We start from the raw sequence: 24573 nt of genomic DNA on the forward strand, positions 1-24573 counted from the left end.
AACTAAAGAGCCTGTTGATAAAGGTGGAAGAGGCGAGTGAAAAAGCTGACTTAAAACTCAGCATTCAGAAAACTAAGATCATGGCATCCAGTCCCATCAGTTCAGTTCAGTTCAGTTCAGTCGCTCAGTAGTGTCTGATTCTTTGTGACCCCATGGACCGCAGCACGCCAGGCCACCCTGTCCATCACCAACTCCCAGAGTTTACTCAAACTCATGTCCATTGAGTTGGTGATGCCATCCAACCATCTCATCTTCTGTCGTCCCCTTCTCCTCCTGCCCTCAATCTTTCCCAGCATCAGAGTCTTTTTCCAGTGAGTCAGCTCTTCACATCAGGTGGCCAGAGTGTTGGAGTTTCAGCTTTAGCATCAGTCCTTCCAATGAATATTCAGGACTGATTTCCTTTAGGATGGACTGGTTGGATCTCCTTGCAGTCCAAGGGACTCTCAAGAGTCTTCTCCAACACCACAGTTCAAAAGCATCAATTCTTTGGTGCTCAGCTTTCTTTATAATCCAACTCTCACATTCATACATGACTACTGGAAAAACCATAGCTTTGACTAGATGGACCTTTGTTGGCAAAGTAATGTCTCTGCTTTTTAATATGCTGTCTAGGCTGGTCATAACTTTCCTTCCAAGGAGTAAGCGTCTTTTAATTTCATGGCTGCAATCACCATCTGCAGTGATGTTGGAGCCCCAAAAAATAAAGTCAGCCACTATTTCCCCAGTGATGGGACATCACTTCATAGCAGATAGATGGGGAAAAATGGGAACAGTGGCAGAATATATTTTCTTAGGCTCCAAAATCACAGCAAACAGTGACTGCAGCCATGAAATTAAAAGATGCTTGTTCCTTGGAAGAAAAGCTATGACAAACCTTGACAGCATAATAAAAAGAAGAGATATCACCTTGCTGATAAAAGTCCATAATAGTCAAAGCTATGGTTTTTCCAGTAGTCATGTTCAGATGTGCATGTTGGATCATAAAGAAAGCTGAGCACTAAAGAATTGATGCTTTTGAACTGTTGTGCTGGAGAAGAGTTCCTGAAAGTCTCTTGGACAAGAAGGAGATCAAACCAGTCAATCCTAAAGGAAATCAAACCCTGAATATTCATTGGAAGGACTAATGCTGAAGCTGAAGCTCCAGTACTTTGGCCACTTGATGCGAAGAATTGACTCACTGGAAAAGACCTTGATGCTAGGAAAGATGGAGGGCGTGAGGAGACGGGGGTGACAGAGGATGAGATGGTTGGATGGTATCATCAGACAGAATGGACATGAGTTTTGCAAACTCTGGGAGATAGTGAAGGACAGGCGAGCCTGCTGTGCTGCAGTCTATAGGGTCACAAAGAGTCAGACACAATTTAGCGACTGAACAACAATGGCAATGTGTGACACAACCAATGGCAACGTGTGTCAGTGGGAAAGAGATATTTAGTATATTTACTAGCATTAGAGGAAAAAACTGCATTTGATTCTTATCTAACTTCTTGCAACAAAATAAATTCCAAAGGTTTAAACATAAAGTGAAAAATCATTAAAATAATGGGAAAATAATCTTTGAATACATAAAACACTATGCAAGCAACCCACATATGCATCAAAGTAAAATAGATAAATACATGTGATATATTCACACACATGACAATAATATACAACAATGAAAATTAATTAACTATAGCTACACACAATGACATGCTTCAGTCTTGGAAACGTAATGATGTGTTTCCTTTCATATGGAATTAAATGTGAGCAAAGTATATTTTTAGGGGTGCATGCAAATGAGGCAAAATTATAAAGAAGCAAAAGACATGATTATTACAGGAATCAGGGTGGTGGTTACCTCTTGTGTGATGGTGGTACTGTTAACACGAAGGACCTATAGGAGGCTTCTGGGTGATGGCCATGTTCCATTTCTTGACTTGGTTAATGACTTTATGGGTGTATATTTGATAGTAATTCATTAATCTATTAACATAGGTTTATAAACTCTATGATGGTTATATTGCACCATCAAGGGAGAAAAATAAAAAGCATGATGTAGTTTGATGTTTGGTATTTAGCATTATATCTTGGGCAAATTTTAATTTTGAAGTTATTTTTATTTTTTAATGTCCTCCTGGATTCCCCTATATTCACAGTTCCTAGCATTTAGAGGAATCTCTTATTTATTTTTCTCTAGAGGATCTGCATCCCACTTTCTGGGGAATGCTATAATACCAGGAGTTAAATAATACTAGAGAGACATATGGAAAGCCGTATGATTGTATGGCTGCTATAAAAATTCCATTGCACTGCTGCATGGGATAAGCCTGGCTCTATCCTCCTCTGATACAATCTGGATTTCACTTCTAGATCTATACAAGATGATTTCCAGTTCTGGGTTTACAGGATTGAATTTATTAATTTATAAAGATGAAATTTGCCTTTCAAAGCTGTTGTAATGATGGCTACTATGAATTTTAATGAAACAAGACAAATCATAGCATAGATGATTGCTCTAGAACCAGCTATTACAAGTCCTGGTGGCTTACATGGTAAAGAATCTGCCTGCAATGTGGAAGACCTGGGTTCCATCCATGGTTGGGAAGATCACTTGGAGAAGGGAATGACAACCACTCCAGTATTCTTGCCTGGAGAAATCCATGGACTGAGGAGCCTCGTGGGCTACAGTCTATGGGATCACAAAAAGTTGGACACATCTGAGCTACTAACACACACAGAACTAGATATTAATAGTAATGTCTCTCATTGCATACATTTAAGGGAAATGGTTTTTAAAAATGGGTTTAATGTGATTGCCTGTTGTTTCATCTCATTGCTTGATATCTTTTTAACAATGGATCCTGACCTTTCTCCCCCGTATACCCCAGGACATTTGTTTATTCACTGCTCACTAGAGGGAGGCCGTTTCCAGTTGTATTCCTTTTCAGAGGCTTTGTCTTCTGCATGGGAAATGGACTCCTCCAAGGCTACTATCTGGTTTACTGTGCTGAATACCCTGCTGAGTGGTACACAGACATACGGTTTAGCCTGGGTAAGTAAACCTGACTGCTTCTAACCCACACCCTAGTTAACACCCTAGTTAATGCCTCTTTCTACAGGCTATATCACCATCACTTCTCCCCATCCTGTTATAATAAACACTCAAGGATTCTATTCCCCTTCCCCTACCACAACCATCTCCACACTGGTCTTTTCTCTGTACAGAAGCCAGAGAGATCTTTTAAAAACACTATGGCATTCCCCATCTCAAAATCCTCCAATGCATTTCTGTTACTCTCAAGATAAAATACAAATTCCTTACCACTGCCTGTGAAACCCAAATGTTCTTGATCCTGGCCTGACTTCGTTTCCTATCTCCATCCATCTTGTTCACTTCCTGCTGGACCTGAAATGGTCAGGTTTGTCCTGGCCCAGAGCTGCTCTATAGACTACACCCTCTGTCTGAAATGCTCAACCCCTATATACTTGGGGAACTTGTCCTTCCTTTTATTTAGGTCTCTGTCAGTTCACATCTCTTCATTGAGACTTTCTTGACCACCTATCTAAAATAGTAGAAAACAATGATCCTTGAATATTTTTCATTATCTGCAAGAGGAACTAAAGTTGTTTTTTTTTTAAATAAAGTAAAGGTTCAACTGTTTGTGCATTATTCTTGCTCAAAGGAAAAAAGGCAGAGATTATCTTTAGTCCTTCTCTTTACATCACGCATCTTCTCTCCATTAGCTTAGAACAGCTCCCTCTAGTCCTAAAACATGTGTCAACTGAGCTCAGTTCTCCATGACCACACTAACTTCATCCTGGTCTGAACAAGGATGACCTCTTGCCTGGACTGCCACAGTGACCTTTAAGTTAACCTTCCTACTTCAAGTCCTGGCCTTCAGTAGCCCCTCCTCCACACAGCAGTCAGAGCGAACATTTGAACACACGGATAGCCAGAGCATTGGTTGTATGAATACTGGTATTGCACACAATGGAATATTCTGAAGCCTCAGAAAAATAACCAAAGCAAAACGAAAGCAAAGAATGTCTCTTTTTCATGTGGAGACATCTCTAGAACACATGGTTAAGTAAAAATAAAGTGTGTATAGTGTATACACCATGCTGCTTTTTGTGTAGAAATAGGACACTGTTTTTGTGTATTTAAAAGTGGAAGAGGAAATATTGGATTGATAAAAAAAAGAAACTATTTTTTTAAAAGAGTATCTCTAGGGTTTAGAGTAAAGAGAATGGGATGGTGGGCAGAAATCTTCTTTTAAGATAGCTTTGTCCTTTAAATCATGAAACTTCGTAACTTAATTAAAAATCCACATGAAGTTCCTCAACATTGAGAACAAATAAATAAATAAATGTACCTAATTGTATGGTTATTAAACTAGTACCATGACCACACAGGGAAGTGATTTATGCCAATTTGTAGGAAATATAGAGAATAAAGAAATAAGTTAAATGCCACCATGAGGAAATAAGCCAGTCTTATTTAGAAAGGAGGACATTTGAGGGACCACTGTCCAGTCTTTGAGGAGTTTATCCAAGATAGTGGGGTAGAAAGACATGCACTCATCTTCTCCTGCGAGAACTCCAAAATTAAAACTTGCGGCTGAGCAACCATGGACAGGAGAATGTTGGATCCCACCAAAAAAAGATACCCCACGTCCAAGGGCAAAGGAGAAGCCCCAGAAAGATGGTAGGAAGGGTGAAATTGCATTTAGAATCAAACCCCATATCCACCAGAGACACTTGGAGGGCTCAAACAAAACCTTGTGTGCACCAGGACCCAGAAGAAAGGAGCAGTGACCCCACAAGAGACTGACCCAGCCTTGCCTGTGAGTGTCCAGCAATCTCCAGCAGAGGTGTGGGTCAGGGTGGCCTGCAGCAGTGTCAGGGGCACTGAATGTGGCAGTGCTTGCACGGGACCTTTTGAAGGAGGTCACCATTATCTTCATTACCTCCACCATACTTTGGTTTCAGGTCAAACAACAGGTAGGGAACAGAGCCCCACCCATCAATAGAAAATTGGATTAAAGATTTACTGAGCATGGCCCTGCCCATCAGAATGAGACCCAGTTTCCCCCACAGTCAGTCTCTCCCATCAGGAAGCTTCCATAAGTCTCTTATCCTTATCGATTAGAGGGCAGTCAGAATGAAGACCAATATCACAGAAAACTAATCAAACTGATCACATGGACAACAACCCTGTCTAACTCAATGAAACTATGATCCATCCCTACAAGGCCATCCAAGACGGACGGGTCATGGTGGAGAGTTCTGACAAAACGTGGCCCACTGGAGAAGAGAATGGGAAACCACTTCAGTATTCTTGCCTTGAGAACCCCATGAACAGTATGAAAAGGTAAAAGATAGGACACTGAAAGATGAACTCCCCACATTGGTATGTGCCCAATATGCTACTGGAGAAGAGTGGAGAAGTAACTCCAGAAAGAATTAAGATATGGAGCCAAATGAAAGAAAAAAAAGCCCAGTTGTGGATGTGACTGGTGATGGGAAACAACAGTCCGATGCTGTAAGGAACAATATTGCATAGGAACCTGGAATGTTACGTCTATGAATCAAGGTATATTGGAAGTGGTCAAACAGGAGATGGCAAGAGTGAGCATCGACATTTTAGGAATCAGTGAACTAAAATGGACTGGAATGGGTGAATTTAATTCAGATGACCATTATATCTACTATTGTGAAGAATCCCTTAGAGGAAAAGGACTAGCCATCATAGTCAACAAAAGAGCCCGAAATGCAGTTCTGGATACAATCTTAAAATGACAGAATGTCTCTGTTTGTTTCCAAGGCAAACCATTCAATATCACAGTAATCCAAGTCTATGCCCCAACAAGCAATGGTGAAGAAGTTGAAGTTGAACAGTTCTATGAAGAGCTACAAGACCTTCTAGAACTAACAACTAAAAAGTGTCCTTTTCATCATAGGGGACTGGAATGCAAAAGTAGGAAGTCAAGAAATACCTGGAGTAACAGGCTACTTTGGCCTTACTACAAAATGAAGCAGGGCAAAGGCTAACAGAGTTTGCAAAAGTGAACGCACTGGTCATAGCAAACACCCTCTTCCAACAGCACAAGAGAAAACTCTACATGTGAACATCACCAGATGGTCAATACCAAAATCAGATTGATTATATTCTTTGCAGCCAAAGATGGAGACATTCTATACAGTCAGCAAAACAAGACCCGGAGCTGACTGTGACTCAGATCACGAATTCTTTACTGAAAAATTCAGACTTAAATTGAAGAAAGCAGGGAAAACCAGTAGACCATTCAGGCATAACCTTATACAGTGGACGTGACAAATAGATTAAAGGGATTAGATCTGATAGAGTGCCTGAAGAACTATGGATGGAGGTTTGTGACATTGTACAAGAGGCAGAGATCAAGACCATCCCGAAGGAAAAGAAATGCAAGAAGGCAAAATGATTGTCTGAGGAGGCCTTACAAATAGCTGAGAAAAGAAGAGAAGCTAAAGGCAAAGGAGAAAAGGAAAGATATACCCATCTGAATGTAGAGTTCCAAAGAATAGCAAGGAGAGATAAGAAAGCCTTCCTCAGTGATGAGTGCAAAGAAATAGAGGAAAACAGTAGAATGGGAATGACCAGAGATCTCTTCAAGAAAATTAGAGATATCAAGGGGACATTTCATGCAAAGATGGGCACAATAAAGGACAGAAATGGTATGGACCTAACAGAAGCAGAAGATATTAAGATGAGGTGGCAAGAATATACAGAACTATACAAAAAAGTCCTTCATGACCCAGATAACCACAATGGTGTGATCAGTCACCTAGAGCCAGACATTCTGGAATGCAAAGTCAAGTGGGCCTTAGGAAGTATCACAATGAACAAAGCTAGTGGAGGTGATGGAATTCCAGTTGACCTCTTTCGAATCCTAAAAGGTGATGCTGTGAAAGTGCTGCACTCAATATGCCAGCAAATTCGGGAAACTCAGCAGAGGCCACAGGACTGGAAAAGGTGTTTTCATTCCAATCCCAAAGAAAGGCAATGCCAAAGAGTGCTCAAACTACCACACAATTGCACTCATGTCACACGCTAGCAAAGTAATGCTCAAAATTCTCCAAGCCAGGCTTCAACAGTATGTGAACTGTGAACTTCCAGATGTTCAAGTTGGATTTAGAAATGTCAGAGGAACCAGAGACCAAATTGCCGACATCTGCTGGATCATCAAAAAAGCAAGAGAGTTCCAGAAAAACATCTACTTCTGCTTTATTGACTATGCCAAAGCCTTTGACTGTGTGGATCATAACAAACTGGAAAATTCTGAAAGAGATGGGAACTCCAGACCACCTTTCCTGCCTCCTGAGAAATCTGTATGCAGGTCAAGAAGCAACAGTTAGAACTGAACGTGGAACAGCAGACTGGTTCCAAATCGACAAAGAAGTACGTATATTGTCACCCTGCTTATTTAACTTATTCAGAGTACATTATGTGAAATGTCAGGCTGGACAAGGCACAGGCTGAAATCAAGATTGCCAGGGGAAATATCAATAACCTCAATACACAGATGACACCACCCTTATGTCAGAAAGAGAAGAAGAACTAAAGACCCTCTTGATGAAAGTGAAAGAGGAGAGTGAAAAAGTTGGCTTAAAACTCAGCATTCAGAAAACTAAGATCATGGCCTATGGTCCCATCACTTCATGGCAAATAGATGGGGAAACAATGGAAAACAGTGAGAGACTTTATTTTCTTGGGCTCCAAAATCACTGCAGATGGTGACTGCAGCCATAAAATTAAAAGATGCTTGCTCCTTGGAAGAAAAGCTATGACTAACCTAGACAGCATATTCAAAAGCAGAGACATTACTTTGCCAACAAATGTTCATCTAGTCAAAGCTATGGTTTTTCCAGTAGTCATGTATGGATGTGAGAGTTGGATTATAAAGTTCAGTTCAGTTCAGTTCAGTCAATCAGTCGTGTCCAACTCCTTGCGACCCCATGAATCGCAGCACGCCAGGCCTCCCTGTCTATCACCATTTCCTGGAGTTCACTCAGACTAACGTCCATCGAGTCCGTGATGCCATCCAGCCATCTCATCCTCTGTCATCCCGGTCTCCTCCTGCCTCCAATCCCTCCCAGCATCAAAGTCTTTTCCAATGAATCAACTCTTCGCATGAGGTGGCCAAAGTACTGGAGCTTCAGCTTTAGCATCATTCCTTCCAAAGAAATCCCAGGGTTGATCTCCTTCAGAAAGGACTGGTTGGATCTCCTTGCAGTCCAAGGGACGCTCAAGAGTCTTCTCCAACCCCACGGTTCAAAAGCATCAATTCTTCGGCACTCAGCCTTCTTCACAGTCCAACTCTCACATCCATACATGACCACAGGAAAAACCATAGCCTTGACTAGACGGACCTTAGTCGGCAAAGTAATGTCTCTGCTTTTAAATATACTATCTAGGTTGCTCATAACTTTTCTTCCAAGGAGTAAGCATCTTTTAATTTCATGGCTACAGTCACCATCTGCAGTGATTTTGGATACCAAAAAATAAAGTCTGACACTGTTTCCACTGTTTCCCCATCTATTTCCCATGAAGTGATGGGACCGGATACCATGATCTTCGTTTTCTGAATGTTGAGCTTTAAGCCAACTTTTTCGCTCTCCTCTTTCACTTTCATCAAGAGGCTTTTTAGCTCCTCTTCACTTTCTGCCATAAGAGTGGTGTCATCTGCATATCTGAGGTTATTGATATTTCTCCTGGCAATCTTGATTCCATCTTGTGTTTCTTCCAGTCCAGCATTTCTCATGATGTACTCTGCATAGAAGTTAAATAAGCAGGGTGACAATACACAGCCTTGACATACTCCTTTTCCTACTTGGAACCAGTCTGTTGTTCCATGTCCAGTTCTAACTGTTGGTTCTTGATCTGAATACTGATTTCTCAAGAGACAGGTTAGGTGGTCTGGTATTCCCATCTCTTTCAGAATTTTCCACAGTTAAGCACTGAGAAATTGATGCTTTTGAACTGCAGTGTTGGAGAAGACTCTTGAGAGTCCCTTGGACTGCAAGGAGATCCAACTTGTCCGTCCTAAAGGAAATCAGTCCTGAATATTCATTGGAAGGGCTGATGATGAAGCTGAAACGCCAGTACTTTGGCCACCTGACGCGAAGAGCTGACTCCTTGGAGAAGACCCTGATGCTGGGAAAGATTGAGGGCAGGAGGAGAAGGGGACGACAGAGGATGAGATGGTTGGATGGCATCACCTACTCGAGTTTGAGCATGCTCTGGGACCTTGTGATGGACAGGGGAGCCTGGCATGCTGCAGTCTATGGGTCGCAAAGTATCGGCAGGACTAAGCAACTGATCTGAACTGTTCAGTCTTTTTAAGAAGTCAGTGTCCTGAAAAAAAATAAAAGGTAGGGATCTGGGCTAAATATAAATGTCCTTAAAGGATGTAATGACCAGATGTTAGATGTGTGCCTATTTTGAACTTTGGTTTACACGAATCAGCTAGAAGCAGAGTTCTGGGGATATCATGGAAACTGAAATATGCTGAGGTATTACATAAGATGAAGATCTCAAGGATATGCACCAAGGTGTTTATTGGCGGTAGGAACAAAGTGTCTTGTTTTTCTTATCTTTGCTAACAAGCATTTCATCTTCCAAAAGACATATGTACTTCTTTTGTAATAAACTGACATCAGATCCTATTCTCCCCTGCTTAAAACCTGCCAGTGGCTTCCTGTTGCTCTTAAAAATCTGAACTTCTCACCATGGCCCATAGAGCCCAATGAAATTTTGAAATTATCACCCTATTCTCATCTCCTCATCCCCCACCTCCCGCCATCTAACTTAAAACATTAACTTCAGCACCTTCCTTCTGTTTCTTAGACATACTAAACCTATACTATCCTTAGGACCTTTGCATCTGTTAGTTCCTCTACCAGAAAGCTCTCCCTGCAAATACTGATCTTTGTATTCTCATTATTCAAACAATAGGGCAGATGCCAAATCTTCAGAAAAGCTTTCCATATTGACCTCATCTAAAGTAGAGACACCTCCTCCCCACCCCAATTCACTCTCTGTTTCATCATCCTACTTTGGTTTTCTGCTTTGTAGTGATATGTGATTTAAATTTTTTCATTATTTTAATTCATTTCTGTGTTTCCCCACTGAAATGTAATCTCTATGAGAACAGACACCTTGACTGCTTTTCTTACTACTACATCCCTTGTGTTTTAAGACAGTGCTTGGTACCTAATAAGAACTCAGCAAATGTTATTTGAATAAATGAATGAAAGAGTAAACATGTGAATGAATCTCATATTATCCTTTAAGATAGGTGCTATTAGAATCTACATTTTACAGATAAGAAAGCTGAGGCTCAGAGAAGTTAAGTGACTTGTCCAGGGACACACAGACATCAGATCGAAGGTGCCTGCTTTTTCATTGCTGTGTGTGCTATTCCGCCCCTATCCCATCCTCTGCGCTCCCTCCACTGGTGTCCCTTCCCTCCAGGATAATAATCTTTTGACTAGACAAGATTGAAAATGATTGTTTCATATCATAGCAAGTGTGGTGAGAGTAGATGTGACTGCTTTTAATTCAAATGTTCTTGCTTTTTGCCTGTTGTAATTTGATCAGCACACATACACTTGGCTGAGAGCTGGGCTTGGGGATCTATGGCATAAGACCTAACATACACAGTCCTGGCTCTCCTCATCTCAGACTTTTCTGTGCCTGTGAATGGGGAAAAGGAGTGTGCAGTGTGAAAATCGGTTTGCTAGGTGCCAACCTCTCTAACTACTTCCACAAGAGTAGATATATCAGTCAGTAGTACTCTGAGCAATAAGCCACAGAAAATCAACTCTTCAGTTCAGTTCAGTTGCTCAGTCGTGTCCGACTCTTTCCAACCCCATGAATTGCAGCACACCAAGCCTCCCTGTCCATCACCAACTCTTGGAGTTCACCCAAACTCATGTTCATTGAGTCGGTGAGCCCATCCAACCATCTCATCCTCTGTTGTCCCCTTCTCCTCCTGCCCTCAATCTTTCTCAGCATCAAGGTCTTTTCAAATGAGTCAGCTCTTCACATCAGGTGGCCAAAGTATTGGAGTTTCAACTTCAACATCAGTGCCTCCAATGAACACCCAGGACTGATCTCCTTTAGGATGGACTGGTTGGATCTCCTTGCATTCCAAGGGACTCTCAAGAGTCTTCTCCAACACCACAGTTCAAAAGCATCAATTCTTTGGCGCTCAGCTTTCTCTCACATCCATACATGACCACTGAGAAAACCATAGCCTTGACTATATGGACCTTTGTCAGCAAAGTAATGTCTCTGCTTTTTAATATGCTGTCTAGGTTGGTCATAACTTTCCTTCCAAGGAGTAAGCATCTTTTAATTTCATGGCTGCAATCACCATCTGCAGTGATTCTGGAGCCCCTCAAAATAAAGTCAGCCATTGTTTCCTCTGTTTTCCCATCTATTTGCCATGATGGGACTGGATGCCATGATCTTAGTTTTCTGAATGTTGAGCTTTAAACCAACTCTTAGTAACTTAAATAATCAAGAATTTATATTTCTCACATAACAAGATTGTCCAAAGGTAGGTGGTTTCTGCATTCCTTCAGCTGCTTCCTGGTGTCACTAAGATCCCAGGCACTTTCTGCTCCACTGTTCTGAACATATTTATCTCATGTCCTCGTGACAGTCACTACATGGTTGCAAGACATTTCCTGTAGCTCCAGGCATCACACCTAGCAACGAAGAAAGAGGAAGGCAGTCGAGGCACTGGTCCCACCTGCCCCCTTTATCAGAAAAGCAAAAGAGTTCCAAGGAAACCACCAGAAATCTTTCCTTTACACCGTCTCAGCGGAACTAGGTCACAAGACCTCTTCTCAGCCTTCCAGCCTCTAGAGTAGGGGTGGCCAAGGAGGAGGGATTCGAATTGGTGGTTAAGTTTGCTGACCATTGTTTGATTGTTTTTGAATGAGCTGAAGGCTTGCTGTTTATTCATTCATTTATTTGCTTAGGTACTTGTTTGTTTAAATGTTGGATGATGGTGGGGGCTCCCTCTCCTCTCTCACTCATCTCTATCACCTGACATTTTCAGTCTTTTGGCTTATGAAACAGCATAGCTCTTTCATTCAAATTTGGGACCAGAGTACGTTGCTCCCTCCCTCTTTTCTTGCTGTAGTAGCATTCTTAGAATATGAGGTCAAATGCCCTTCCCTTCACTTTTTAGAAAACAACCAAACCAAACAAACGAAAAAAAACAAACAAACCACAAAACACTTTGATTGTGAGAAAACACCAAAAACAGCACACATGGTTAACTTCTCCCTCTCTTCTTTGCCAAGGTGTCTTCTTATTCATTTTGGGAATGGGAATCAACATTCACAGTGACTATATATTGCGCCAGCTCAGGAAGCCTGGAGAAATCACCTATAGGATTCCACAAGGTAATGTCTCCCCTGCCCTCCAGATTCTCACTCTTCCTTGAGAGCCTGTCCCAGGAATTTCACTATGAGTAACAAAAGAGAGGGCACAGATGATGCAGTCTATCCCAGCAGGTCCCTGACTTCTCCCCCATGTCCCCTCCTGCCCCACAGTACATTTGTGTTCCTGGTCTGAACCTGAAAGAGCAAGAGAAGAGCCCCCAGGAAGGTTCATGATCATGATACCCTCAGTGTGGGGAGTGTGGGGTTTGGGGTCAGGGGAAGTAGGCAGTTACTTAGTTGCTGTTTATCGTGTGCTGTATTAGTGTTCTCCAGAGAAGTAGAACCAAGTGAATATAGGCTTCCCAGGTGGCTCAGTGATAAAGAATCCACCTGCCAATGTAGGAGTCACAGGAGGACAGGGGTTTAATTCCTAGGCCTGGAAGGAGGAAATGGCAACCTCCTTGATGAGGCAATGGCAACCTACTCCAGTATTCTTGCCTGGAAAAATTTCACAGACAGAGGACCCTGGTGGGCTATAGTCATGAGGTTGCAAAAGAGTCGGACATGACTAAACACACACACACACACACACACACACACACACACACACACACACACACACAACGGATAAAGAAAGATTTATTATGAGAAAGTGGCTCACATGGCTGTGGAGGTTGAGAAATCCCAGAATCTGCCATCGCCAACGTGGAGTCCCCAGGGAATAGGTAGTGTAATTTCTAATTCTCAAGGCCTGAGAACTAGGAGAGCTTCTGTGTAAATTCCAGTCTGAGTGCAGGAAACCAATGTTCAGCTCAAAACCAGAGATCGAATTCTCCCTCAGCCGATTTTTGTTTTGTTCAAGCCTCCAGAGGATTGATGCCTCTCAATCTGGGGTCTGGGCGTGGCGTGGGGAGACAATCTGCTTTACTCAGTCTGTTGACTCAACTGTTAATTTGATCCAGACACTGTCACGGACATACCCAGAAATAATGATCAATCAAGTATCTGGGCACCACAAGGCCCAGTCAAGATGACACAAGAAATTAACAATCATTTGTATGTAGAGTGCAGATCTTTCCTAGGTTAGCAAATAAAGCCATATCATGCACAACCAACACATTTGTCCTCTTCAAGAAGTCTCACTAGACTTAACTAGTGAGTAGTCAGGGGGTAGCATTTGTTTATTTCCTGCCACTTGTGTATTCTTAAAGATGTAGAGAACCATATTTACTTCATCAAAACTTAGGATGGGAAGCCTTACAAGTGCATTTTCAGAGATAAAAGTGCAGAATATTTGAAGGTCTAACTGTTCCCAAGTAACCAGGGTGTGAGACTGACATATAAGCAGATGGGAGTGAATTCACCCAAGTGATTCTCCAACTTTTTAGGTGAATATTTGTGTAGGTCAGTGGCTCCTACCCTTTTTGATGTAAACACAACCCTTTGCTACTAAGTCGCTTTGGTTGTGTCCGACTCTGTGTGACCCCATAGACGGCAGCCCACCAGGTTCCCCCATCCCTGGGATTCTCCAGGCAAGAACACTGGAGTGGGTTGCCATTTCCTTCTCCAATGCATGAAAGTGAAAAGTGAAAGTGAAGTTGTTCACTTTCAACCCCATGGACTGCAGCCAATCAGGCTCCTCCGTCCATGGGATTTTCCAGGCAAAAGTACTGGAATGGGGTGCCATTGCCTTCTCTGAAACACAATGCTTTATTTACATTTAAAAATTACTGAATTATAACATAATGTTAGCACATACTAATACCCACTGATTAATCTATGATTAAAAATAATGACAAAGCTAACTTTGAATTCAGCAACACTTAAATGAATTTGACTGTGGCTAATGCTTTTGAACTGTGGTGTTGGATAAGACTCTTGAGAGTCTCTTGGACTGCAAGGAGATCCAACCAGTCCATTCTGAAAGAGATCAACCCTGGGATTTCTTTGGAAGGAATGATGCTAAAGCTGAAACTCCAGTACTTTGGCTACCTCTTGCAAAGAGTTAACTCATTGGAAAAGACTTTGATGCTGGGGGGGATTGGGGGCAGGAGGAGAAGGGGACGACAGAAGATGAGATGGCTGGATGGCATCACTGACTCGATGGACGCAAGTCTGAGTGAACTCCGGGAGTTGGTGATGGACAGAGAGGCCTGGCGTGCTGTGATTCATGGGGTCACAAAGAGTTGGACACGACTGAGCGACTGAACTGAACTGAACATCCTTTCCAGAGAAGACAATGGCACCCCACTGTAGTACTCTTGCCTGGAAAATCCCATGACGGAGGAGCCTGGTAGGCTGCAGTCCATGGGATCACTACGAGTCAGACACGACTGAGCGACTTCACTTTCACTTTTCACTTTCATGCATTGGAGAAGGAAATGGTAACCCACTCCAGTGTTCTTGCCTGGAGAATCCCAGGGACGGGGGAGCCTTGTGGGCTCCATCTATGGGGTCGCACAGAGTTGGACATGACTGAAACGACTTAGCAGCAGCAACATCCCTTCAGTACCTACATCCAACAAAAACAATACTGTAGGCTGAAGTATACTATTTGCTATATTCACAGACTATTTATAGACCCTTTGCAATCAGCCAGTTGTTCTTCCTGGGGCCTGGGGAGTTATAGGCCAGGAACCGCTGATGCAGTATCATCCTTAAGGAAGATAATTTTAAGGGTCTTTTATTTTTTAAGTCTTCACTCAGTAACTAGACAAATAGAGAAGAGCAGAAAAAATTCTTGAAAGCTAGATTGTCAAGATTAGTTTCCAACAATTGGGTTGGCCAAAAAGTTCATTTGAATTTTCCTGTAGCATCTTACAAAAAACCTGAGTGAACTTTTGGCCAACCCAATATTAATTTACATTAGATAATGGTTTAAAAACAAAATATTCTTTGTATAAGTATGGGGAAAAAAATCGTTTTGGGTGAAGCTTTCCCAGGTTAGTGTGGGGCAGAAATATTGAATGCAAATGTATTTCCTATCATTAGAAACGTGTTGATTTATACATACAGTTTAGAGATCAGAAATAGTGGTTGGATAGAAAAGGAAACCTTTACAATCAATAGAAACAGACTTCACCAGTCTCCAGGAGGGAAAAACCCCGCAGCTCCCACTCTGAACTTAAACTTGAACGGAGTGTACTGCTTTGCAAAAGTGGGAGGGCAAACACCAAAGGAGAATCGGGCTGCCGCTCACTTCAATCCAGGCTTTTATTATTTTCACAGTGTGCTGTTTCACTTTGTGTGATGGTGGACCTGCTGTGGGCTGAGGCAGCGTGGGTGCCCCGGGAAGGACTGAGGTCAGAGGTGGTCGGAAATGTTACTTAATAGAATGAAACAAACCCCGACCTCCTGCACCTCATCCCTCCTCCTTTCTCATCCTTCCCCAAGCCAGTGGTCCAGCAGTTGCCGGAGGTCCGGATGGAGCCCGTCCAGTGATTCGGGTCACTCCTCATCCTTCCAGGATGTTCTGAGGACTACAGGATGCCGACACTGTCTTCCCTTCTCCCCAAGAGGATTCCACCAAACTCCCCCGACCCTGCAGGCGGTCTCCAGCCCCGCCTTTGACCTAGGTGCCCTTATGTGTTTTGGAACCAAGCAGAGGGGTTCTAACACGGCAATAATGAAGCGCAGGTGACTGACTTGATTCTTCCGCACGCAGGTGGCTTGTTCACGTACGTTTCTGGAGCCAATTTCCTCGGTGAGATCATTGAATGGATCGGCTATGCCCTGGCCTCTTGGTCCCTCCCAGCGCTTGCATTTGCGTTTTTCTCACTTTGTTTCCTTGGGCTGCGAGCTTTTCATCATCATAGGTAAAATTTTCAATTAAGGCGGCAGCATCCACATAGCTTTCTTCTCCAAACAGGCTTTTCTTAAAACACGGAGTCAGATGTAGAAACCGAAAAGATTTATTTTTTAACAAGGTAAGGTTGACACAATAACCCAGATGGGTCAATTCTGACGTCTCAGGTTTTCACTGACGTTGGAATTTAGCTGGGTGGCAGCAGCAGTGACACTTTTTACCTTCCTGGGAACAAACACAATTCCACAAGGACAAGGCACAGAGGCGACTTGCGAAGCCACGTGCCTGCTGAAGAAGGCTTCCCAGACAGAAGCACTTGGTTTCCCCGGGAGGTAGTTGACCGGGCTCTGTGGCTGCCTATCAGGCTTATCTGGCGATGGCTGCTGTTTGGCTGTGGGCTACAGGTAAGAGTCAGGAGGTACAAGAGGTGCTTCAGTTCACCGTGGCCACACTCTCCAAGTGTGTTCCATGGCTGGGACACGAGGTCGCACTTTCCAGAGCTTCCCAGGCAGTTCTGAGGCACAGTTTGGATGGAGAGTCAATGGGGAAAAGCACTAGCTCTGAGCCGTGTGTGGCTGCTATTTTTAATTCTAGGTTTGGTGTTAACAGTTCAGGTAACCGCAGAACACTGGAAACTTGAGAATTCTTTTCTTGGAGTCTGTGAATACACCAGGGTTTATTCTGGTACTCTCCTCCTTCCCCTGCCCCTACCTTCTATAGATCATAACCCAGGTCATTGCTGGCTTCCTGGGAAGATCAGTTCAGTTCAGTTCAGTTGCTCAGTCATGTCTGATTCTTTGTGACCCAATGAACTGCCACATGCCAGGCCTCCCTGTCCATCACCAGCTCCTGGAGCTTGCTCAAACTCATGTCCGTTGAGTCAGTGATGCCATCCAACCATCTCATCCTCTGTCGTCCCCTTCTCCTCCTGCCTTCAATCTTTCCCAACATGAGGGTCTTTTCCAATGAGTCAGTTCTTCCCATCAGGCCAAAGTATTGGAGTTCATCTTCAGCATCAGTCCTTCCAATGAATATTCAGAATTTTAGGAATGACTGGTTGGATCCCCTTGCAGTCCAAGGGACTCTCAAGTGTCTTCTCCAATACCACAGTTCAAAAGCATCAATTCTTTGGTGCTCAGTTCTTTGGTGCTCAGTTTTCTTTATAGTCCAACTCTCACATCCATACATGACTATTGGAAAAACCATAGCTTTGACTATAAGAACCTTTGTTGGCAAAGTAATGTCTCTGCCTTTTAATATGCTGCCTAGGTTGGTCATACCTTTTCTTCTAAGGAGCAAGCGTCTTTTAATTTTATGGCTACAGTCACCATCTGCAGTGATTTTGGAGCCCAAGAAAATAAAATCTCTCACTGTTTTCCATTGTTTCCCCATGTATTTGCCATGAAGTGGTGGGACCATATGCCATGATCTTAGTTTTCTGAATGCTGAGTTTTAAGCCAACTTTTTCACTTTCATCAAGAGCCTCTTTAGTTCTCTTTCTATCAAAAGGATGGTGTCATCTCCATATCTGAGATTATTGATATTTCTCCTGGCAATATTGATTCCAGCTTGTGCCTTGTCCAGCCTGACATTTCACATGGTGTACTCTGCATATAAGTTAAATAAGCACAGTGATGATATATGTACTTCTTTCCTGATTTGGAACCAGTCTGTTGTTCCATGTCCAGATCTAACTGTTGGTTCCTGACCTGCATACAGATTTCTCAGGAGGCAGATAAGGCGGTCTGGTGTTCCCATCTCTTTCAGAATTTTCCACAGTTTGTTGTGATCCACACAGTCAAAGGCTTTGGCATAGTCAATAAAACAGAAGTAGATGTTTTTCTGGAACTCTCTTGCTTTTTCCATGATCCAATGGATGTTGGCAATTTGATCTCCAGTTCCTCTGACATTTCTAAATCCAGCTTGAACATCTGGAAGTTCACGGTTCACATACTGTTGAAGCCTGGCTTGGAGAATTTGGGGCATTAGTTTGCTATTGTGTGACATGAGTGCAATTGTGTGGTAGTTTGAGCATTCTTTGGCATTGCCTTTCTTTGGGATTGGAATGAAAACTGACCTTTTCCAGTCCTGTGTCCACTGCTGAGTTTCCCGAATTTGCTGACATATTGAGTGAAGCACTTCCAAAGCATCATCTTTTAGGATTTGAAAGAGGTCAACTGGAATTCCATCACCTCCACTAGCTTTGTTCATAGTGATGCTTCCTAAGGCCCACTTGACTTCACATTCCAGAATGTCTGGCTCTAGATGAGTGAATCCACCATCGTGGTTATCTGGGTCATGAAGATCTTTTTTGTATAGTTCTTCTGTATATTCTTGCCACCTCTTCTTAATATCTTCTGCTTCTGTTAGGTCTGTACCATTTCTGTCCCTTATTGAGCCCATCTTTGCATGAAATGTTCCCTTGGTATCTCTAGTTTTCTTGAAGAGATCTCTGGTCATTTCCATTCTGTTGTTTTCCTCTATTTCTTTGCATTGATCACTGAGGAAGGCTTTCTTATCTCTCCTTGCATTTCTTTGGAACTCTGCATTCAAATGGGTATATCTTTCCTTTTCCCCTTCGCCTTTAGCTTCTCTTCTTTTCTCAGCTATTTGTAAGGCCTCCTCAGACAACCATTTTGCCTTCATGCATTTCTTTTTCTTGGGGATGGTCTTGATCTCTGCCTCTTGTACCATGTCACAAACCTCCATCCATAGTTCTTCAGGCACTCTATCAGATCTAATCCCTTTAATCTATTTGTCACGTCCACTGTATAATCATAACGAATTTGACTGAGATCATACCTGAATGGTCTAGTGGTTTTCCCTACTTTCTTCAATTTAAGTCTGAATTTTTCAGTAAGGAGTTCATGATCTGAGTCACAGTCAGCTCCGGGTCTTGTTTTGCTGACTGTATAGAGCTTCTCCATCTTTGGCTGCAAAGAATATAATCAATCTGATTTTGGTATTGACCATCTGGTGATGTCTATGTGTAGAGTCTTCTCTTGTGCTGTTGGAAGAAGGTGTTTGTTATGACCAGTGCGTTCACTTGCAAAACTCTATTAGTCTTTGCCCTGCTTCATTCTGTATTCCAAGGCCAAATTTGCCTGTTACTCCAGGTATTTTTTTACTTCCTACTTTTGCATTCCAGTCCCCTATAATGAAAAGAACATCTTTTTGGGGGTGTTAGTTCTAGAAAGTCTTGTAGGTCTTCATAGAACTGTTCAACTTCAACTTCCTCACCATTGCTTGTTGGGGCATAGACTTGGATTGCTGTGATACTGAATGGTTTGCCTTGGAAATTAACAGAGATCATTCTGTCATTTTTGAGATTGTACCCAAGAACTGCATTTCAGGCTCTTTTGTTGTCTATGAGGGCTACTCTGTTTCTTCTAAGGGATACTTGCTCACAGTAATAGATATAATCGTCATCTGAGTTAAATTCACCCATTCCAGTCCATTTTAGTTCACTGATTCCTAAACTGTCAATGTTCACTCTTGCCATCTCCCGTTTGACCACTTCCAATTTACCTTGATTCACGAACCTAACATTCCAGGTTCCTATGCAATGTTGTTCTTTACAGCATCAGACTTTACTTCCATCACCGGTCACATGCACAACTGGGTGATGTTTTTGCTTTGGCTTTGTCTCTTCATTCTTTCTGTGTTTATTTCTCCTGGGAAGGTAGGGTCAACCATTTGGTGTGATACCTGTGTGGGACACTTGCAGGACTGTCTCATCTGCTGGGGAATTCTGGGAACTGCAGGAGCTAGACCCTTCTGTGGACAGAGGAGCCTGGCAGGCTATAGTTCATAGGGTCACAAAGAATTGGACATGACTGAAGAGACTTAGCATTCACCTACCGGTCTAGCCTAAAGCTTTACCAGCTTCCACCTCCCTCCGAATCCTTGCACCTGCAATAGGGTGGGGACAAAAAGTTAAGCATCACTGAAAGTGAAAGGAATACACACAAAATTGCTATCAGGCTTTAAAGACAAGTTTCAGGTCCCTTTTCTGGAATGGGGCTAGAGAAAAGAGAAAGCCTGTTGTTCCTGGACACATAGTGGGGCAGGGAGTGGGGAGGATGCCCAGAGGGAGAACGGGCTTGGAATCAGGACCCTGAAGGAAACCTTTAGGCTCCTGCATAGGCATTTTGGTCCAGCTAATGATCAATTTCATAGTCTTGAAGGCTTAACTAGGAATGGGTTCTTTTCCTTGGAATGGGATTTATGCAGAAACCTTCTAGAAATGAATGAAACAGCAACTCTCCTCATGACTTATTTCTACCCCCTCCTGGGCTTGGTAGAGAAGGGCACAGGTGGGGTCCTCAGCCTGGAAGGGGGTCAGTGAAATAATCCTGCCCCATTCAGGTAGGCCTGTTGCCCACCCTGGAAGGACAGGGCAGCAGTCAGTAGAAGACTGATAAGTATGGACTGTGCTGGGCCTGGTCAGGGGAGGTGGCAGTTCTACCAGAGGGTTCTAGTTAGTGCAGCAACAAAATCCAAACTGAAGCCCTGTCCTGCTGTGTTGACTGCTTCAGAGGGAAGGCTGGAGGGCGTCATTTTTATAAGGCCAACTGGGATTTGTCAGCAGACCCCACATCACTGCATGGAAAACCAGCCACCTCCTGTGACATATTAACACTGTTTGTCTGCCATTTCAAACTATGATATTTGAACAGAGTGTATTAGTTTAGTTATAGCTTATGAGCTACCAGCTTCAACTAGTTAAGAGAACAGCCTGGTCACTTAAAGAGAAAGCATTTTTACAAGATGTATTAGTCTCCCTCGACTGCCCAAAGAGGAACTAACTGAGTGGCTTAAAGAACAGAAATGTATTCTCTCGCAGTTCTGGAGGCAGAAGTCTGAAATCAAGGTGTGGGAGGACTGCACTCTCTCTGAAGGCTCGAGGGCAGAGTCCTTCCTTGTCTCTTCCCAGCTTCTGGCAGGGACAGGCATTCCTTGGTGTTCGTGGCTTGTTGCTGCATCCCTGTCATCCCTGCCTCTGTCTTCACAAGGCTTTCCCCCACTGTGTGTCTGTCTCTGTGTGTCTTCTTCCCCTTCTCATGAGAACACCAGTCATATTGGATTAAGGGGCCCCCTTGCTCCAGTAGGACCTTATCTTAATAAATTATATCTGCAATGACCCTATTTTCAAAATAAGGTCACCTTCTCAGGTACTGGAAGTTCGAACTTCAGCCTATGTTTTAGGGGACACACAATTCAATAGACAATACAAGGTAACATTTTTTTTTTTTCTTTTGGCATTCCCCCAGGCCTTGTGAAGGGATATTTTACCTGGGAACCTGACCAGTTCTCTAGAGTTAACCTTGACCATGCTCTTTGGGATCTCTTGCTCCTGTATGCCTCAGTTGAATCCACCGAGTACTTCTTTCTGGCTATTATATATTCTTTACTGGGTAAAATATACATAACAAAATTTCCCATTTTAACCATATGAAATCTATAACTCAGTGGCATCAGGTAGGCTCACCATGTGGTACAGCCACTACTGCTGATTTCTGGCTCCTGTTTTTTATTTCCCAACATGAGAAGCTTCAACATTTGCCAGAGATAGGCATGCTGGAGGGAGGAAGAAAATAGACAGATGGAAAAGTTAGGCCCCGAATAACTGCAGGCTGACTTGTAACAGGGACTTCAAACAGATCAAACCTCATCCAGTGACCACTGCTTGATTGTATTTATAATTATTCCTCTTTTGTCTTTTAGATTCTACCTCAAGATGTTTGATGACTACCCCAAGTCTCGAAGAGCCCTCATTCCATTCATCTTTTAAAGAAACCAAAGAACAAGGGAACAAAGCTCCCACGATCCTGTTGAAAAGCATCAAGCTGCTGAACCTGTAACTCTTAAATTCGCACCATGTATGTGTAATAGTAGTGTGGTGTCCTGGCAGCTGGCCTGAGGAGTCTGCATGGGCCCCCCTGGTGTGTCCTCCCAACCCCCTGGGGGTCTCTGTGCTGCTCTCCTGTTGAAGAATAAGGCCCCACGTTTTAATGCAGAGATATCTGCTTCTTAGCTATCCCTCCTAGAAAGTACAGACTTTCCAATGTGTTTTTTTCTTTGAATGACCCAAGTACATGTGGCTTTATACCTACTCTATATCAGTGTTAAGACTTTCTGCTGTCGAGAAAGCTTTGAATTGAGGGCATTGCTTATAGAATTTATTAAAGGTGCACATTTGACTCGGAGAAGGCAATGGCACCCCACTCCGGTACTCTTGCCTGGCAAATCCCATGGACGGAGGAGCCTGGTAGGCTGCAGTCCATGGGGTCGCTAAGAGTGGGACACGACTGAGCAACTTCACTTCCACTTTTCACTTTCATGCATTGGAGAAGGATGGCAACCCACTCCAGTGTTCTTGCCTGGAGAATCCCAGGGACGGGGGAGCCTGGTGGGTTGCCCTCTATGGGGTCTCACAGAGTCGGACACGACTGAAGTGACTTAGCGGCAGCAGCAGGAGCACACATTTAACTCCTGTACAAATTAACAGCAATTTAAATTCTGAAACTGCACAGACCCAGAGCAATTCTCCTCCCAAATGAAAACCTACTCACCTCTCCCTTTTCGTTAGTTATGAAAGATGTGAAATGATTAAGTAGACTTTGAGCAGAGGAACCGTCTCTTCATTCTTCTGCTGAAAATGCAACAATACATTAACCTCATTTCAAATTTGTATGCTGTCTTAGTGCCTCTGTCTTCCTGAAGATTTCACAGTCCCCATTAGAGATATCGTGCATAGGCTAACACAGATAACTGATGTGGATTTTATCAAAGGTCAGGTTTTAATGACCACAAAGAAGAAGAGATGGCTCTGGTTGACCACAGAGGGAGAAAGTATTTTGCATATAGACTGCAAACTCTCATGTGTTTGGAAACTGATGTGTGTATGTGCTTAGCTGCTCAGTCGTGTCTGTCTCTTTGTGACCCCATGGACTATAGCCCGCCAGAGTCCTCTGTCCATGGGGATTCTTCAGGCAAGAATACTGGAGTGGGTTGCCATACCCTTCTCCAGGGGATCTTCCCAACCGAGGAACTGAACCCAGGTCTCCTGCATTGCAGGCGGATTCTTTACCATCTGAGCCACCAGAGAAGCCCTGGAAACTGGTGGAAATAGCCAAATAATGAGTGTCAGACAATGGAAAGTACTGAATTAGAGTGTACGCTGTTTCCCCTGACCAGACGTGTACAGTGATGGTGAAGCATCTCAGAAGCACCCAGCATCTCTTCCCTTCTGGAGTTTCTGCACCACAGTCCCCAGGATCTGTTCAAGAAGGAATCCCCAAGAGGCGCCTTGAACCTCAGTCTTTAGAAGTCCTGGGAGACGAGGCTGGAAATCACGACCAGAGGGACACCTCTAGGCAGACAACCTGCTTTGTTTGGCCCCAACAATGTTTTAACATAGTTTGGTTTTCTTTTTCTTTTTACATTAAATTTTCAAAAATTTAAAAATTAGGAGGTTTTTCATTTTCCAGTTTCTTTTAGAACATTGGAGAATCTGGGCCTGTGGAGCCTGCCAAGAACTGGGACTGGTCAGCTGGTAGACATCAGAATTTGCAACCTCAGTGGAGGGGGGTCACCCTCAAGTGGATGCTGAAACTTTGGGCTCTGTAAGGAAGGGACTGAACCCTCCTAATCAGAATGCATGATGATATCTGTCTCTGTAGGTCTAGGTTTGTGTCCAGCATTGGTAATCTTTAGCAAATCTCTTTGAGAAGTGAGCACCAGTTTCATCAGATGTAGTGCTAAGTGCAGAAATTCACTAGATAAAATACATAGGACACTCAAAAGATCTGAAAATGTATATGACTGAAAAATATAAATTGTAATCATTTACATACATGTTTTGCTGTTTAAATGACTCTTGAATTATGGATAAGTAATTTTTTAAAATTAAAAGACCCCCAAACTTATAAATATTTAAGGCGTTGAGCTGTGTTTGTTCCCTTTTATTCTGTGTTTTTTTCCCCCCCGCCCCCCGAGTGTTGCTTCCTTTCTTTCCTTCTCTATTTTGCCAAATTGAAATTCAGGGCCCTGAGCTGAAAATAAAAGAGAAATATGACTTATAGAGCTTGTCAACTACAGCTGAGAACTCCAAGCGGGTACAATAAAGGTGCAGGAGAATGTACTAAGGCTGGATGCCCCTCCAGGTGTTCAGGAATACACAGAGGAGTGGGGAAAACACACTCAGTGAAGTCAGTCTTAAGGTGTAGCTTGGCCTCTGTGAAATGACTTCTGGTTCTCTCTGTGACACTTAAAACTGCCTTTATGAGATCCTTTATCTTATCACTATATATATATATATACCCAGACCAGTCCTTGATTTGTAA

The 24573-nt window shown here is 43.0% G+C and overlaps 1 protein-coding gene across 4 annotated transcripts in view; it reads left to right on the plus strand.

Moving 5' to 3' along the window:
• The window catches only part of SRD5A2 (steroid 5 alpha-reductase 2), a 50649-nt gene extending 26487 nt beyond the window's left edge, over positions 1-24162 (plus strand). The window contains exons 2-6 of one of the 4 annotated variants that reach the window (XR_009600170.1): positions 2871-3034; positions 12340-12441; positions 16085-16235; positions 21953-22107; positions 23306-24162. Coding sequence is in view for 3 of the 4 variants with exons in the window: in XM_060413906.1 (XP_060269889.1) it covers positions 2871-3034; positions 12340-12441; positions 16085-16235; positions 21953-22019 (484 nt within the window). In the remaining variant the exon portion in view is untranslated. Of the gene's footprint in view, positions 1-2870; positions 3035-12339; positions 12442-16084; positions 16236-21952 lie in introns of all 4 variants that reach the window. The other 3 variants (XM_042246313.2, XM_060413906.1, XM_060413907.1) reach the window with 3 other exon arrangements.
• Positions 24163-24573: the final 411 nt, after the last annotated feature.

Source organism: Ovis aries, chromosome 3 (assembly GCF_016772045.2).
Source record: "Ovis aries strain OAR_USU_Benz2616 breed Rambouillet chromosome 3, ARS-UI_Ramb_v3.0, whole genome shotgun sequence".
NCBI lineage: Eukaryota > Metazoa > Chordata > Mammalia > Artiodactyla > Bovidae > Ovis > Ovis aries.